The sequence below is a fragment of the Salminus brasiliensis genome, chromosome 14 (assembly GCF_030463535.1).
Source record: "Salminus brasiliensis chromosome 14, fSalBra1.hap2, whole genome shotgun sequence".
Taxonomy (NCBI): Eukaryota; Metazoa; Chordata; class Actinopteri; order Characiformes; family Bryconidae; genus Salminus; species Salminus brasiliensis.
Window position 1 is genome coordinate 18,132,201 of NC_132891.1, and position 15,559 is coordinate 18,147,759.

Genomic DNA, 15,559 nt, shown 5'->3' on the forward strand with positions numbered 1-15,559 from the left:
TGTCAGACCAGCTGCCCACCCTCCTGCTACTGCTATCTGCCAAATGACTATGTTAAAATTTACATGGACTCTAAATGTCTTATATATGTTATTATTACCACCATTAGCCATCATTACTCTCATTATTCTTACCATCACTACTGTGATTTTATTTTTAGTTATACTATATCATGATTATATCAGCACACCTGAGCAGTAGAACAGTCTTGGTTCCTCACAAGGTTTCTTCCTCCAGCTCTGAGAGATTTGTTTCTTGCCATTGTCGACTCTGGCTTGCTCACCGAGGGTCTTATATTTTTATGTTTTTTGGATCTCTTGTCCTCTTACTGATTACTGATTCCTGCAAAGCTGCTTTGTGATAAGGTCAGTAGTAAAAAGCGCAATTCAAATACATTTGATTTGATACATTAGAACTGCATGTTTCGTTTAGTGTGATCTTCACTTCTGTTGATATTGATGCGAATATTGTTGAAGGCTGCAATATGCAAAAAAGCCCTCAAGCCAATCAAATTGGCAATCAATCACAACTCCAGAGAAGAGTCTTCTAATGGATTTTCTAATGAATAAAGATTTTCAGGCATTCCACTGCACCAAAGTATTCTGGCCTCTTTTCTTTTCAATTCATTTCCAACCTTATAGATTCAGAAAATGCAAATGTATAGCAGTTTGCATACTGAGCGGCTGTTATGGCAGTCTATATGGATCTATGCCCTATACTACTAAATACACACTAAACAAAGAAACTCACAACAGGAAACAACACAAGCCTCGTTTGACCTCATATCACCTCATTTTGTCAACTGTTAGCTTATGATTAGACCTATCCAATAAAAGCCAATCTAGACAAAGTTCTTGTTCTATCACCCTCAAAGCTCATGGGAATGAGCTACACTTCAGCCCTAATAAATCTTCATGCTCTCTCTTTCCCCAGCGGAGATGCACTCTGGGATGGATTTGAGTGGATCAATGGGCTAATCCATGGCCATCTCGGTTAGAGCTCTATACTGGGTTAGAGCTGCCGTGAGGTCCTCTGAGCACCAGCGTTTGGGTAAGAAATGGTCAAACCCAGTGGACAACAGAGGGAGGCATGGAAGGAGAGCAGTAGGGAAGGAGTGTGAAGAGTGTAAGTTAAGAACAGGGAGTGATAGAGAGTTGTCAGAGGTGAGAGGGCCTGTGTGAGAGGAGAGAAGGAACATACTGTGAAATGACACACAAGCACACACACTCACACTGTGAGCACGTAAATACAGAAGTGTCACCTTTAAAACAACAGGGAATCGCCTGCAGTGTCCTGCAGCAGTGGTGCTCTGCTTGGCATCTCCCTCACTGTCTGTCAATGTGTTATTTATCCCCAAAGAACTCACCACACAACAGTTTATCTGCTTGAATTGAAAACATTCTGATTTTCAGAACATATAAGCAACAAATCCATAGCCTTCGAAAAACCTAATCCTTTAGATGGAAAAATATCGTACTACTAATACTGTACTTCTGCACATCTCTCAGGATGTGCAGAAGGTACAAGCAGAGGTTTCACGTAACTAAGTACAAATGCAGCTGAAACAAGTAGCCAAGTGCATTCCAAAATGTTTCAACATTAACATTTTAATAGAACACTATAGTCATTATGGCTTTTAGAAAAATGTTTTTTGGGGAGGTGGGGTAGTGCAATATAGGCCCCTGTGGTGCGGCCTAAGCTTTTGGCATTTGCTTTTACATTGCTTACATTGCTTTTATACTTTAAGTAGTTTTGACCAGTAAAACCAGTACTTTTACACTTTTACTTGAGTAAAAAGCTTAAGTTGATACTTCAACCTCTATAGAAGTCTTTTTAAACCCTAGTATCTACACGTCTACCTGATTAATAAATGTGAATACTTTTAACACCTTTGGGTACAAGTTAGTATCCCCTTCCGAACAGACAAAGAATAGTTCTGGGCTTCTTGCCTAAAGAAGAATCCACCTGAACTCAAGGCCTCAAGTTCTCAAAATACTTTTTCACACTGCAGCCTGATGCTGGCGACTTGGCACCAGAGGCGTGTCTAGGCCCTGGCTATGGAGCTACAGCACCATGTATTTTTTTCATTAGCCCGACTTTATAGTTCAGCCACGTTATAAATGAGCCACTGGTTGAAATATGAATGGGAGTTCTCATAATGTTCGATGAGGTGCCTGTTCAGATGAGGTGCACCCTTCAACAAAATGAGCCGATTAACTTGCTGGTTATGCCACAATCAGAAGGGGGGCTGACGATGTTGTGACGCTACTGGGTAAACCCTCCTCAATGTGGAGATCTGTATAATTGCAGGAGCCAGAACAAGCCGTGCATTATTGAACTAATAATAAGTCAATAATAATTTTATCAGTGATTTAAATTATGTTTTTGAAACAGTAATCTGACCTTCAGTTTCCAGTATTTTAGTCTCTCACAACAGCTGCTTGTAACAACATCTACATTTACAGTGATCAAAGAAACGCTGGTTCCAACAACAGAGAATTACCCAAGGACCTACATAAATTTAATCCCATCCAAATAGGGTTAAAAACACTACCCAACGTGTCACTCCAAAAAGTAAGGTAAGAGTCAGGTGTGTTTATTGTGAAATTTTGCTATGCTAGGAAGTAGTAGTCTCAGCTTGGGGGGCCCTGTACACTGAATCTTGTTGAAATGTGTGATCATAATGTGTGTATTGTATGTATCGCAACCATAAGCCTTTTTAACACTGCATGGAAAAATATATTACCAGTGAAAACAACAGTAACAGGTACAACATGCACACACACGCACACACAGTACAGTGTGTATACTTCTATGTTTCTGTTGACATCATGGAGCTTTACCTTGCTATTTAGGTGTATTGGTTAATTACTTCAATATTAAAGTAATCTCATATTACATTGCAGCAAAGCAGTAATTTATACAGTTTCTGTAGAACTGTACCAATACAGCAAAGCAAACTGGGTGTTGATGGGGTATTGAGTAACATCACAGGACATACAATGTGTTTAAAAAAACAACAGAAACAGAAATACTTTCTCACTGGTTAAAAACGGGATGTGATGGTATAAACGGGACCCAAGAACACATCATTACAATAGCAGCCGTCACAGCTACTCCGAAATCTGCAGCCCTGCTACAAGGACTAACATGCTAATGAGGCTATGCTCTCTACTCACAGAGACACAGAAGCAGCTAATAAAGCAGGACATGATTATCAGTGCCAACATCAGCACACCAGGCAAACACGAAAACACAGATTTTCAGCAGATTCTCTTCCGAATGCAGCTCTGTGTGCATCATTGTGGGCAATCCATTTTTGTTGTTCAATCCTGGCTCTGTTCACTTCACTTCTTCCACACGTGTTCTACATACAACAGTATTGGGACACCTGCTCATTTGTTGTTCATCAGAAATCGAGGGAATGTTCCACAGTTCCATGCTGGGGGGCTTTATACCCCTCTACCCCACGTATGGCATGGTGCCCATAGATTCATGTTTAACTGCTCCAGGGAGTCTTGCACATCTATGTGTCACAGCAACGGGAGGAACTTAAAGTAGCTGAACGCATTCATTAGAAGGGGTGTCCACAAACATTTGGACATGTAGTGTGTGTTGGCAGGTATACAAGTCATCAAATGTAGCAGCCATTTTTCTATTAGTATATTGAAAGCTTGCTGTACCTTCACGACCACAGATTGAGGCTTATCTAATGAGATTTCCAGGAAGAATGTCATTCTGATTTGCTTTTCATGACTGGAAATTTCATCTCTGTATTCAGAAAGTGTTAATATGCTTCTTTTGGTTATCCCCTATGCACAGACCTACGCGTGACTGCCGGCTGTGCTGTTTAATCTACTTTTCTCTTTTAATAACACAACGCCATACCGAACTGCTGCATTTACTTGATGGGTAATAAATACGAGCATTTAAAAGTGCTGAAAATGTATATTTTAATATACTGCAGATATTTTCTTTGTCAAATCAACTTGAGCATGAGTAACTGGTGTAAGGACGCTGGCGCAAATTGGCTGCCACTTTACATCAGCTTTGTTCTGTTTGTTTTTGCATTGTTTTGCTTGCATGTTTGTTCTGATATTCCCTGTTGGCCAAAATGGACTTTTCCACATGGCGCTGAAATTTTCTGCATGAGTGTTTCCACATTGCAGCTATAAGGCTTCCCAAGTAACTCTATATTTCAAATGTTTCCACACCCCGCTGACTCCCTGTCTCTTAGACACCTTGGGACACTGCCTGTTATTAATCCTGATGTCATTTTTGCTGGTGAGATTCTTGCTGTGCTGTGACTTAATATTTTAATAAAATACTATTTTGCTTGTTTTTTATATTGTTTTGTTTGCGTGTTTATTCTGAAATTCCCTATCGGTCAAAAGCGACTTTTGTGACCAGTGTTTTGACCATGCAGCTATAAGGCTTCCCAAGTAACTCGACATTGCGGCTGATTGGGATGTTTGCCCTGCTCATAAAAACTATTTTAGGGCAGTGGTGGCTCAGCGGTTAGAGCGCCGGGATATCGATAACAGGGTTGTGGGTTCGATTCCCGGGCTCGGCAAGCTGCCACTGTTGGGCCCTTGAGCAAGGCCCTTTACCCTCTCTGCTCCCCGGGCGCTGGAGTTGGCTGCCCACCGCTCTGGGTGTGTGTGTGTACTCACTGCCCCTAACACGTGTGAGTGTGTGTTCACTACCAGATGGGTTAAATGCGGAGGACACATTTCGCTGTACAGTCCACACTGTACAGTGACGAATACGTGCACCTTTATCCTTTACCTTTATCCTTTAGTGGCTTTAGGCCTTGATCTTTAGGCCCCTGCCTGCTGCGTGTGTCTGTACTTCACTAATGAGTAATGGTCCATTAGAATACCATACACACACCTGATCAACTACATTTCCTTTGTCCAATTAATCCTGCCATCATGCTTGGTTTCAATAGAACACAGGCAGCTGCTCTGCAGCAGGGTGCTGGCTGAAACTGCAATGCAATGCAAGGCAAATTTAGCATTCTAATTCGCTTACTGCCACTCCCTGTCTGCTGCAGCCATTCTCAGACACCTTCAGACACTGCCTGCTATTTATCCTGGCGTAATTTCAGTTAATAAATTATTCTACGCCTGACGTCTCATCTTTCCCCTGGGCCTATGCCTTAATGTTCCTGTGGCAACGAGCACGAGCCCCTCACGAGATGCTGCTGCTTTGAGTAAAGAATACCAGAGCGCGACCATCGGGCAAACTTCATCAGCATGAGAACTGTGTGGCCCCTTGCTGTCAAGCAGCACGTAGCCTGAATGTGTTAAAGGAAGCATTCTTGTACTTTCAGCTTCCGTTTAGTGTAATCAGACGCTTTTGATTTAGCTGAGACACCCGGAGATGCAAAACATGCCTATTTAAGTATAATTGCAGCCCAAAACCGAGCGTCACACTATGGGGTAGTTAAATATGTATAAACATCTCTAACAAATGCCTGCTGAGTTAGCCATTGAGCAACATTAGCAGATTTCGCTCTGCTAAATACAAGATGTTCGAGAAGTTAATCATGGAGGTGCACCATCTGTAAAAGACTATCATTATAAATCACACCCGATGTTTGAGTCAAGGCAAGAGGTTTCGGTGGCTCAGGGTTACAGTCGGAAAGGAATAACTAGCTAATTGTTTTCATTGCCAGTCAGTGGATATAGCTAGTTCCTGCATCGCTAAGTGCCTGTGATTCATTGTTGTGGATTATTGTATGATTCATGCTATTAGAGTGGTGTGTGGACGCAGAGTGTGGTATCAGTGTGAGCAGATGGATGTGGAGGGGAGAGGGCAGCGCTGCAATACTTTCGCTTATTCTGACTCACGCTAGGCCTGACTCATGACAGCCTTGCACATGCGCGTGCAGATGCGAATCAGGCATTCACACATTTTCTCCCTCTCGCTCTCTCTCTCTCTCTCTCTCTCTCTCTCTCTCACACACACACACACACGCATAAACACAAGGGCCTGGGAGAAAAATGGACAGAAGTCAATAAAGAACGAGAGACTTATGAGTGGAGAAACAGTTAAACAGGGGAAAACTGTATAATTAGAGAGGCAGAAGGACAGACTGACTGACAGACAATGTTTGAAACAAGTTTTCCCTCTGATTCTTTTACAGCACTGGCAGAGAAAGACAGACACACAGACAGTAACATACCATCAAAAGAGAGAAAGACTGCAGGGGCACATGGCTTGTGATGAAATGTTAATGCTGTGGGATGTTTAAAGAAAAAAAAAAAATTCACATACACTTCACATGTGGTTCTTCACATCTTCACAAGTAAACCTGTCACATCGTGTATATGAACTGGACCTGGAAATGTGCTCATGTGATCATGTTCTTTCATTTGTCAGGAGGATATTTCTGAGGATAATCGATTTAAGATCATACACAGATAAAGAAGGGGAAACTATATAAAAAAATACCTTTAATAACCATGCAACAGCAACAGCTCAGACTCCTAAAAATGCCCCCTATCAGATCAACGGCACTTAAAGATGTCATCTCTGAGGACAATACCCTCGTCTCAGATCTAAAAATATCCACAGGTGTGTCTGTTCATCCTTCCACTGGGAGAAGATGGCACAACACTGAGGGTCTGAAAGGATGTGGAGCTGATTAAGAAGCTATTACACAGAAAAGGAAAAAACTGTACTGAGTCAGAGATTTTCTGTTGAATACTTGAGTGAATATATGAGAAACGGATAACTTAATGGATCAATACAGGGTGGCCTTTGACTTTTACACATGACTGTATTTTTGAAAATATTATATTTTGTGTATTCCAATAAAGATGAATAAATACTTAAATATCTGTTTTGGAAATTCACCTTATGTTCGCAGACAACTATACATATACAATAAGTAAAATAATAAGCTGAGTTAGAGGGTGTCACAATAATAGAAAGGAGAGGTGAGTTTTTTCTGTTTGTTATGGACCCAACACAAAAACATTGAGTGCGGTGGAGCACCATAGAATATATTCACTGCCTTCCAAGAAGAGGACCTGCACCTATGGTTGAAGGCACTACATTCAAAAACATTCAAATCTGCTCCTACCATTTTGTGGAGGGGACATCAGAACATCCTTACCCAGACAAATGGCTCAGTTATGCAGACGAGCTGGGTGCTTGTGCTGAGTACTTTATGATCTGTGTCCACTTCAGTAGCCTATTTTAGACTGCATTCACTTGGAATACAATATGACCGTAAACCATCTGATACATAATGAAAATTCAATACAGAGGCGGAAGAAACAAACCCCTGAAAGTCGGCATGTAAAAATAAGGTGAATGCAATGTAGAGAACCTTGGTTCTTGGTGCTTAAAAAAGTATCCCTTACACGTTGGTTTAACACAACTCCTCTTTATATAGAAAAAAAACCCCTGAGGGACGACCATAGTGGTTCTTCCAGGGTTGCAGCAAATTTTAACATTACTTCAAGACCTTAACGAAGGAAAAGTACTCTTTCCACCACACAAAAGCATATATGATGTATTACTGACCACATTATTTGGGTCATATAGACACATGCATGTGCTCACTGCATTTGTTTAAAGCAACAATATGTAATATTTTGACCTTAAAATAAGAGCTTTAAAATTGTTGATGCCCCACTGACCTGTAATAGGGAGAATATCTACTCCAGGCTTGGCATGCTGTTAACTGCACTTTGTAACTCTGGTGAACATTGAGAACAGTGTGTAAAACACTAAAGTATTACTCTACCAGGTCAGTCCATATGATTCTTTAACTTTCAATGACAGTTCTGCATCTCTCAAGCTTGTCCTTCCAAATTGTCTCCTTTGGGGGTGGCTCAAAGCGCAAGTTCCTCTTCCTGACTGTAGGAGGAGCACAGGAGCAACAAATACCAATTCTTCAATGGTTCTTCAGTAAAATGAATAGAACGTAGAACAGAGACCACCCTGATTTGCTCATTAGTCAGTGTGCCAGTATATCCAGCACTCCAGTAGACAACCACAGTGTACGTTGACCCTTTGGTGCAATTTCAAGAGAAGAAAACAGTCCAATCAAAACAAGCCATGTCAAGAATCACAACGTGAGAGAATCATATATGAAAACAATGCGTCACATGCTAAAAAAGGTGTGGGAAATAACACGTGACTAAACATGTGATTTCTCGTTTTTCTGTAAAGGTGCAACACTGGCGGGAAAAAGCAGCTCCTTGTTGGACCCAACCTGATGCACCTTTGAGCACAGGAGCAGCCTAGCACCCCTGCTGCCTGTTAATAGCCTGTCCTCCCACAGAGCCGATTCACTATGACATTGGTAAACAACAAGCACACATGATTTGAAAATTGCTTTGACAGGGTTATTATAGCATGACATATTCCTGAGTTTAATGCGAACAAATTAATTCACGAGAGACGAGTGAATTATCGCAACATACATTTTGGATGCCTCTTACTACTCTAAGGAGTAAATTTACCCTGAACGCGAAGCTTGCTTTCGGCTTATGAAGACTAAGTGGAAAGATGTCTGCGAAGGGCTTCACAGCTTTGAGGCGTTTAACAAAGACGAGGCTCTCTTTAAACTAAAATAAAATGAGCTATGTGTAACACACTGCCACAGAAAACATTACCATAAAGCACTAACAGTCGATTTAATAGCTGGTATAAATATTTCATTCTCTTCAGTGCTGGGGGAAAAGTGCGAGGCCTTGGATTTTCAGGTTTATTGATGCCGGTCTTTTACATAACTGCATCGAGGAGATTAACACTGCAGCCTGTACTGCCGGCATAGCCTCAGTCTACAGAAATATACTCAGTCTATTTTGCTGATGAAGGATATCTGCTCTCTTCTACCACACATACACACACACACTTTCAAATTTTGCCAGATATTATTTTATGCCCCTCGTTTGTGAGTAAATGAAGCCGAGTGAAATACAGCAGCTGAAATGGAGCTTCATGTGGAGCTGAGTGCTTTTAACGGTAAATTGTGGAGATCAGCCTGGGTCTGGAGAGAAGGGATTTATGGGATAGAGGAGGTTTGAAGCGACTCAGAAGCCCCGCTGAAGAAAAAACAGCCTGAAAGGTAGCGCAAATGCCTCACTGAGTCATGCGTGCTGCAGAGGCAGAGCTCACCCAACCCTACTGCAGATTAGCCTGATGAACTAAAATGTCAATGACAGATACAGCAAAGTGGCAGAGATGGGACAGATATGACTGAGGGGGTGGAAGGTAGGATAGGATAGGGGGTGGAAAAAAAAAGAAAAAAAGGAAAAGATGAGCTCAGCAGTGAGGCAGATGAACAACTCCAGAAGAACAAAAAAAATGTAGAAGAAGAGAATCACAACTGGGAGAGGCGAGAACGGGGTATATGGGTAAAAATAAACTGAGATAAGGCAGAGAGGCGTATTTTTAGCGCCTTGGATGTCATAAATAAAGAGGAGAGATCTCTTGAAGAGCTTCTGCCTGACAACGGCAATGTGAAAGGAAAACACGCAGAGCAGCAGGAGAGGCAGCGGGAGGTCTCGAACGTTAATGACTCTCCCTCTAACAAACCTCTTTGTAGACTTTTAAGCATCGCTGCTTTAAGGAAGCTGCAGGGGGATGATCCTGAGACAGTTCCAGAGCCTAGGGCTGCTCTCTTTTGAGAGGAACTCGTAATTAGCCAAATAACCTGAGCTGGGAGCAGGAGACCCACCAGGTGAACTAGAGCAGATGGAGCAAAATGAATGTCAGAATAACTATTGGCTCTCAATTCATACTCAGCTGACAGACTGGACTGACTGCTGGAAGGATGTCTGATGCTGGTGCGCTGGATTAGGGCTGCATCCAAAGTCTGCAGGAAGGTAGCTCTCCAGGAACAGGGTTACAAACCATTGCCTATCCGTTCTCAACAATTCTGGAATTAATTAAACATTCGTTATCAGTTAACTGTATCTTTTTTCTCCCTTTCTAACGTTCTTTAATAACGACAACATGAATTATCACATAGCAATGAATATCTTATTATACTGTATAATGTACTCATAAAAGTAGTTAAGACTTCTACAATATGCAGTACTGAGCAAGCGTAAAATTTGCTCATTTGCTCCTAATTTAAAACTTGCTGAGTAAAACACTAATATAAGAATAAACACAAGTATTATTTACACAAAAAATAGTGGCTTCAACACCTGGTTTAGCAAATGAGTGCTTAAAGGTCTATCCACATCAAGTGTGTTTAATGCAGTGGAACCTTCGCACCAGATCTGACGCATTTTTGCCTTCTATGTTCTGTTAACTGATCCTGGATAAAAATGTACTCCCCAAATTCTCATACTTTAGTCAAGCTCTGCTTTGTTCATGGCGTTGTTTCCAAACAAAAGCATTTGAACAGAAACCATGCCGTCCTAACGAGCTCCAAAGTGGAAAGTAAGAACTTTCTAGCTGGACTTGAAGGAGAAAGAGAATGTAAATATAGTCATTCCCCAGCCTCTCAGCTCTGCTCCACCATGTATTTTCTTTAACCTCCGTATCAGCATGTTGCCTGTCATATAAACCTTTGTGTTCAAGATCTGAGCTGTTCATATTCTGTTGCTATCTGGATTTGTTTGGCATGCAACCAAGACAGAGCTCTGATTCGTCGGGTGTAACGCATCAGACAATGCAGAACATAGTTAAAGCTCTAATTAAAACATTTCCACAGTGACGCAGCCCGTCAGTTTTGGAAAGACGTTATGAATATACGTGTGTTTGTTCCTTTTTTGGCCATAAAAAATCTGTCTCAAAGTGAAAGGCTTGAAACCAAGCTTTGTTCTTCAAACCAGCTCACAACACAACAAAAACACTCATATTGGCAACATTTAAATGATGTGATTTCAAATAATGTTTAAATGATGTGTTCAGGTGCCTAAAACCTCTGCACAATACTGTAAGTTCCTCATATGTGTGAAATACATAATGAATCAAACTGATTCTGTCTGAAATACATGGTCTGCAGGAGAATCTACCATTTGGTGTGCAAGCCATATTGGCTGATAAACTGGAGTGCATAAATAAGAACACACACACAAACCTACACAAACACACACACACACACACACACACACTGTATTTCATGTCTTCACTGGCATAGTGAATGGGCAGATTACCGAACAGGAATGTGTAATTGAGCTGGCCTGTAACTGTGGGTTGGTAATTACACTCGCCTACATTCTCCAGAGGCTCCGCAGTAATAGGTAAAATGATAATGGAATTACTGATTGCCACTTACACATACACAGGGCCCTCACGCTAGCATCTATTAACCACACACACACACGCCTTCCATTAACTGCACAAATCGCAGCAGTGAATTTTTATGACGGGACATTTAAATGCAAATGCTCCTTATTAAAACGGAAAGTGGAGCAGGTTACAACCTACACCCCAGCCTGCAACCTTCCCTATTTGCTTGAGAGCAGTCGACTATCAGGTCACACTTCGACAGACAGAGAATGTGCTGCTTCAATTTAAATGCAGAAACTTTCTCTGCGACGTCACACTGGAAAGTTCGATATGATAAAAAAAACAAAAAAAAAAACAACAACAACACACATACACACACACTCTGGCATGGGCTTCCAAATCTGCAGAGCTTTTTGTTGCCTTATTGATTTTCTTTTCTGCCATTCATCCCCAGCCATTTCTTTTCTGCCATCTGAAAGAGTTTCCTGGATAATGGTGCACCCAGAGGACTCGGAAAAGCTTAATACAAGCACACTGGAGTCGGGGTGCGAGTCGAGGGTATAGGCTGAGCTTCATATCAATAGAGGAGATCGGCCTTCACAATGCCCATGCTAGCGTGCACACGCAGCACGCACAGCTGTCGAGTGAAAAAGGAATGAAAAGGCAGTGATAAGAGATGAGAAAAAATACAGCGCACATTTCCCTGTGATAAGGGTTGATGGTCCGTAGGGGGGGTCTTTCTTTTAACTTTAAAAAGCTGAGGTGGCTCGGACTGATAACTAACTAGGCTCGCGCTGGCGCAGTGAAGCCCGGCTGACTCCTTCAAGGATACTGACAACCACTGCGGCTTGCGTGCGGGGTGAAATGACAATTTAATTAAATGCTGCAAAGGATTCGGGATAACAGTGGAGAGTGTGAGCACACAAACAGCACTGAAAAGAACACAGTCAGTGGAATTAATGTGAGGCACTCACACGTGTTTAAGCATGACAAGGCTACGTAGAGTTTTGGTTCTCTGGACAAAGATAGAGCCTACTATGAACGGAGTGTAGCACAAGCCAGAACTGGAGAATCTCCACTCAGATGGAATCTGGAATCTGTCTGATGAATGGGTCTACATTCTTAAAAATAAAAGGTGCCTCAAATGGTTCAAAACAACCACTCATGGTTCCATTAAGAACCATGTTATTAACAGAGATGGGTACCTGAGAACTTGTAAACTCTTTCCTTATGGAACAAAAAGTGGTTCTTCTACAGCATTGCTCAAAGAACCATCTGAAGCACCTTTATTTTTAAGAGTATACTGAGTAGGAATGGTGCAGTCATGACTAACTGCATGGTCAGGGGCAAAAAAGCAAAGGCGTGAAAAGGTGAGAGGCCACTGCTTGATTTGACACAGCTGAGGTAATGGTCCGTGAAATACAATTTTAAGTGGTGCGTTCCATCCAGCATATCTCAGAGAGGTTTGTTTGCGCAGACTGTACTCCACAAACAACTTGAAGCCACACCCACTACTTAATCATACTGGTAGTGTACCGGTAATTGGTTGTATTAAAAATTGTTGGTGTTTTAATCAATAGCAGGTGAAATAAAAAGGTATATGGTGTGGATGGAAAGATCACAAATTAGACACCAGAAGGTACAATACTATGGAAAAGGTCTGCTGCATTTACATGTTGTTGTTTTCTGCCTTATATCAGTACACAACTCACAGCGGCATGCATTGCCATGGCAATACTGAAATAGCTGTGGCATGACTGGCTTGTGTGAGGTGATATTTGCCATTGTTGTAAATTTTCTTGTAAATGTGGGGTTTCTTGTTGACAGACGGACCTCGACTACAAGCATTCGGAACTCAACCTTATAAAAATCATTAACATAAAGCGTTAAAAAGAAACCACTCAAGGGAACATTGCACTGGCATTGCCGCCAGGCTGTCTGGTCTGCTGTCTGTTTCTAATGTAATGTAGAATGAAAATGCAGCACTACGCATTAGATAAAAGTGCATGCAGTGTATCCATGCTGCTAACCAAAACTACAACTACAACTCCAGTAACTTTTCCTTGTACTTATTCTAATGCCTTTTGGTGCTTTTACTGGCACAACTGTAACTCCTACTGCTAATGTCCTCCGGACTGAGGAAATGTTGTACTTTGTATGTACTTTCAGATGCTTCATTCAGTGTTTTGTGGCTCCAACAAGAAGTTGATTAGGATTTGTGTTTGTGTGTGTGCCTGCCTAAGGAAGTGTTCAGTTCTCACCTTGTTCAGAGTCGTATTCCTCCACTGTGGAGACAAAGTGTGGTCTGGAGTAGAAGTTGTGTGGTCCAGGCTGCTGCAGGCCCCCCAGACTGAAGAAGGCTCGATCGTTGGCTGCGCAGCTAGAGAAGGCCCTGCGGCTGGGGATGCACGGATACCGAGTCCAGCTCTTCATCTCCAGGTCAAAGGCCTCGAATGCTGTCACTGGCAGCTTGCCCTGGCGGCCACCTGAGACAGAGAAGAGGACCTCTTTAAACTCATTTGTTATCGATCATAACGAAAGCATGACATGCCTGCTACAAAATGGTAGCTGGTTTCAGATGGCCTGAGCTGGTCTCCAAAGGTGAAGGTGGTTAAATAGTTGGGGATCCAGGCGAAAACAGATGGAGGTTGACCAGCACGTTTTCATTTTTTTTTGATGGGCTGGTCTATCAGCTGCTTATACTGGTTTGGACTAGCTGACTAGCTTAATGAGAATGGACAGGCTAAACTATCAAACTCAAATTTAAGACCAGGCTGCTTTGTACCATGCTCATGCAGAACTGTCCCCCCTCCCCACGACTCTGCAAGCCTGCAATCAGAACTTCACATAGAATGATAGCAGCCAAACCAAAGATAATAAACTGTAAGAGACCCTGTCGATGCCCACTCTGTATTGCCTGAAAATCTCTCATAATGATCAAGAAGAGTTTACTACAAAAATGAGTCAAGTTGCCATGACAATTGAACACACATGCAGTCCAGATCAGGCAGGTGGCGCAAATATTTACTCTGTGGTATATCTGAAGAATATCTGGAGAATTCGACCCTTCCTCTCTAGAGAGGCCACCCAGGTGCTTGTTCAGTCTCTCGTCACTTCCAGACTTGACTACTGCAACTCTCTTCTGGCTGGTCTCCCTCTGCGCACCATCAGGCCCCTGCAACTCATCCAGAATGCAGCGGCACGGGTCGTCTTCAATGTCCCTAAATTCAGCCATGTCTCTCCACTGCTGCGTTCTCTCCACTGGCTTCCTGTAGCTGCTTTCCGCATCAGATTCAAAACCCTGACGCTGGCCTACAAAGCCAAGAACGGACCAGCCCCTCCATACTTGATGGCAGTGGTCAAAAGCCGATCCGCACCAAGAGCCCTTCGAGCTTCAAGTACGGCTCGGCTCGTCCCGCCATCCCGACAAGCGTCCAGGCTTTTTTCTGTCCTGGCACCAAAGTGGTGGAACAAGCTTCCCCTGGGTGTCCGAACGGCCGAGTCCCTCGCTGTCTTCAAACGCAGACTGAAGACCCTCCTCTTCCGAGAGTACTTGGACGAATAGTTCTATGGTCGCCTTATTGTATTGTGTTTAGTAATGTCTAAGCTTAGAGGTATCTTTTGAATTATTGGTCTATTCTAACTAGCTAAGGCTTTTCTTGGGTAAATAGCAAAGCACTTTGTAAGTCGCTCTGGATAAGAGCATCTGCTAAATGCCATAAATGTAAATGTAAATGAAGTGTTTTTGGGTGTGCTGATACACAGCTCTCTCATGTGCCTTATAGCTTTACTGATTATGCAACATAGTGAGGTTCTGTTAATCATGCTGCATGTATAATAAGATTTTTACAAAGCCAGCGTCACTTACGCCATGTTGGAATTCTGTGCTTGGACACAGTGGGTGATTACACTAGATGTGTACCGTTCCCGAGTCCAACTGACACAGTGCACAAGTCCCAGGCCCACTTGCAGAGGTGGGCTTGGGCACAGTAAGGAACGTGTCTCGGCGCAGTACAGATCACGTAGTGTGAGTACACCTGTAAACACACCTAGTCAACCAGCTTAATCCCGTAACACTCCAAGACTAATTCAGTAACTGATGGGGCTATTCCTTGCTGGTCACACCAGCAAGCCACTGGCCATTTAAGAGGTTAACCATCTTGACTAGATTAAGCTGGCCAGACCTTATTATATATATATATAATCTAAGAATTATTTGACATATTGGAAATGCTGTCACGAGTGCAAATTGTAGACTTTTCTCTCCAAACGTTTGCATTTGTGAAAGAGATGATTGGAATTTGATGAAAAGCTGTAGTTGTGCATTCATGCTTTGCAGAAAAAAACACC

General features: G+C 42.3%; 1 protein-coding gene across 1 annotated transcript in view; it reads right to left on the minus strand.

Moving 5' to 3' along the window:
* The window catches only part of klhdc8b (kelch domain containing 8B), a 136,721-nt gene that overhangs the window by 28,690 nt on the left and 92,472 nt on the right, over positions 1-15,559 (minus strand). The window contains exon 4 of the mRNA XM_072697262.1: positions 13,471-13,695. Within this exon, the coding sequence (XP_072553363.1) occupies positions 13,471-13,695 (225 nt within the window). The remainder of the gene's footprint in view (positions 1-13,470; positions 13,696-15,559) is intronic.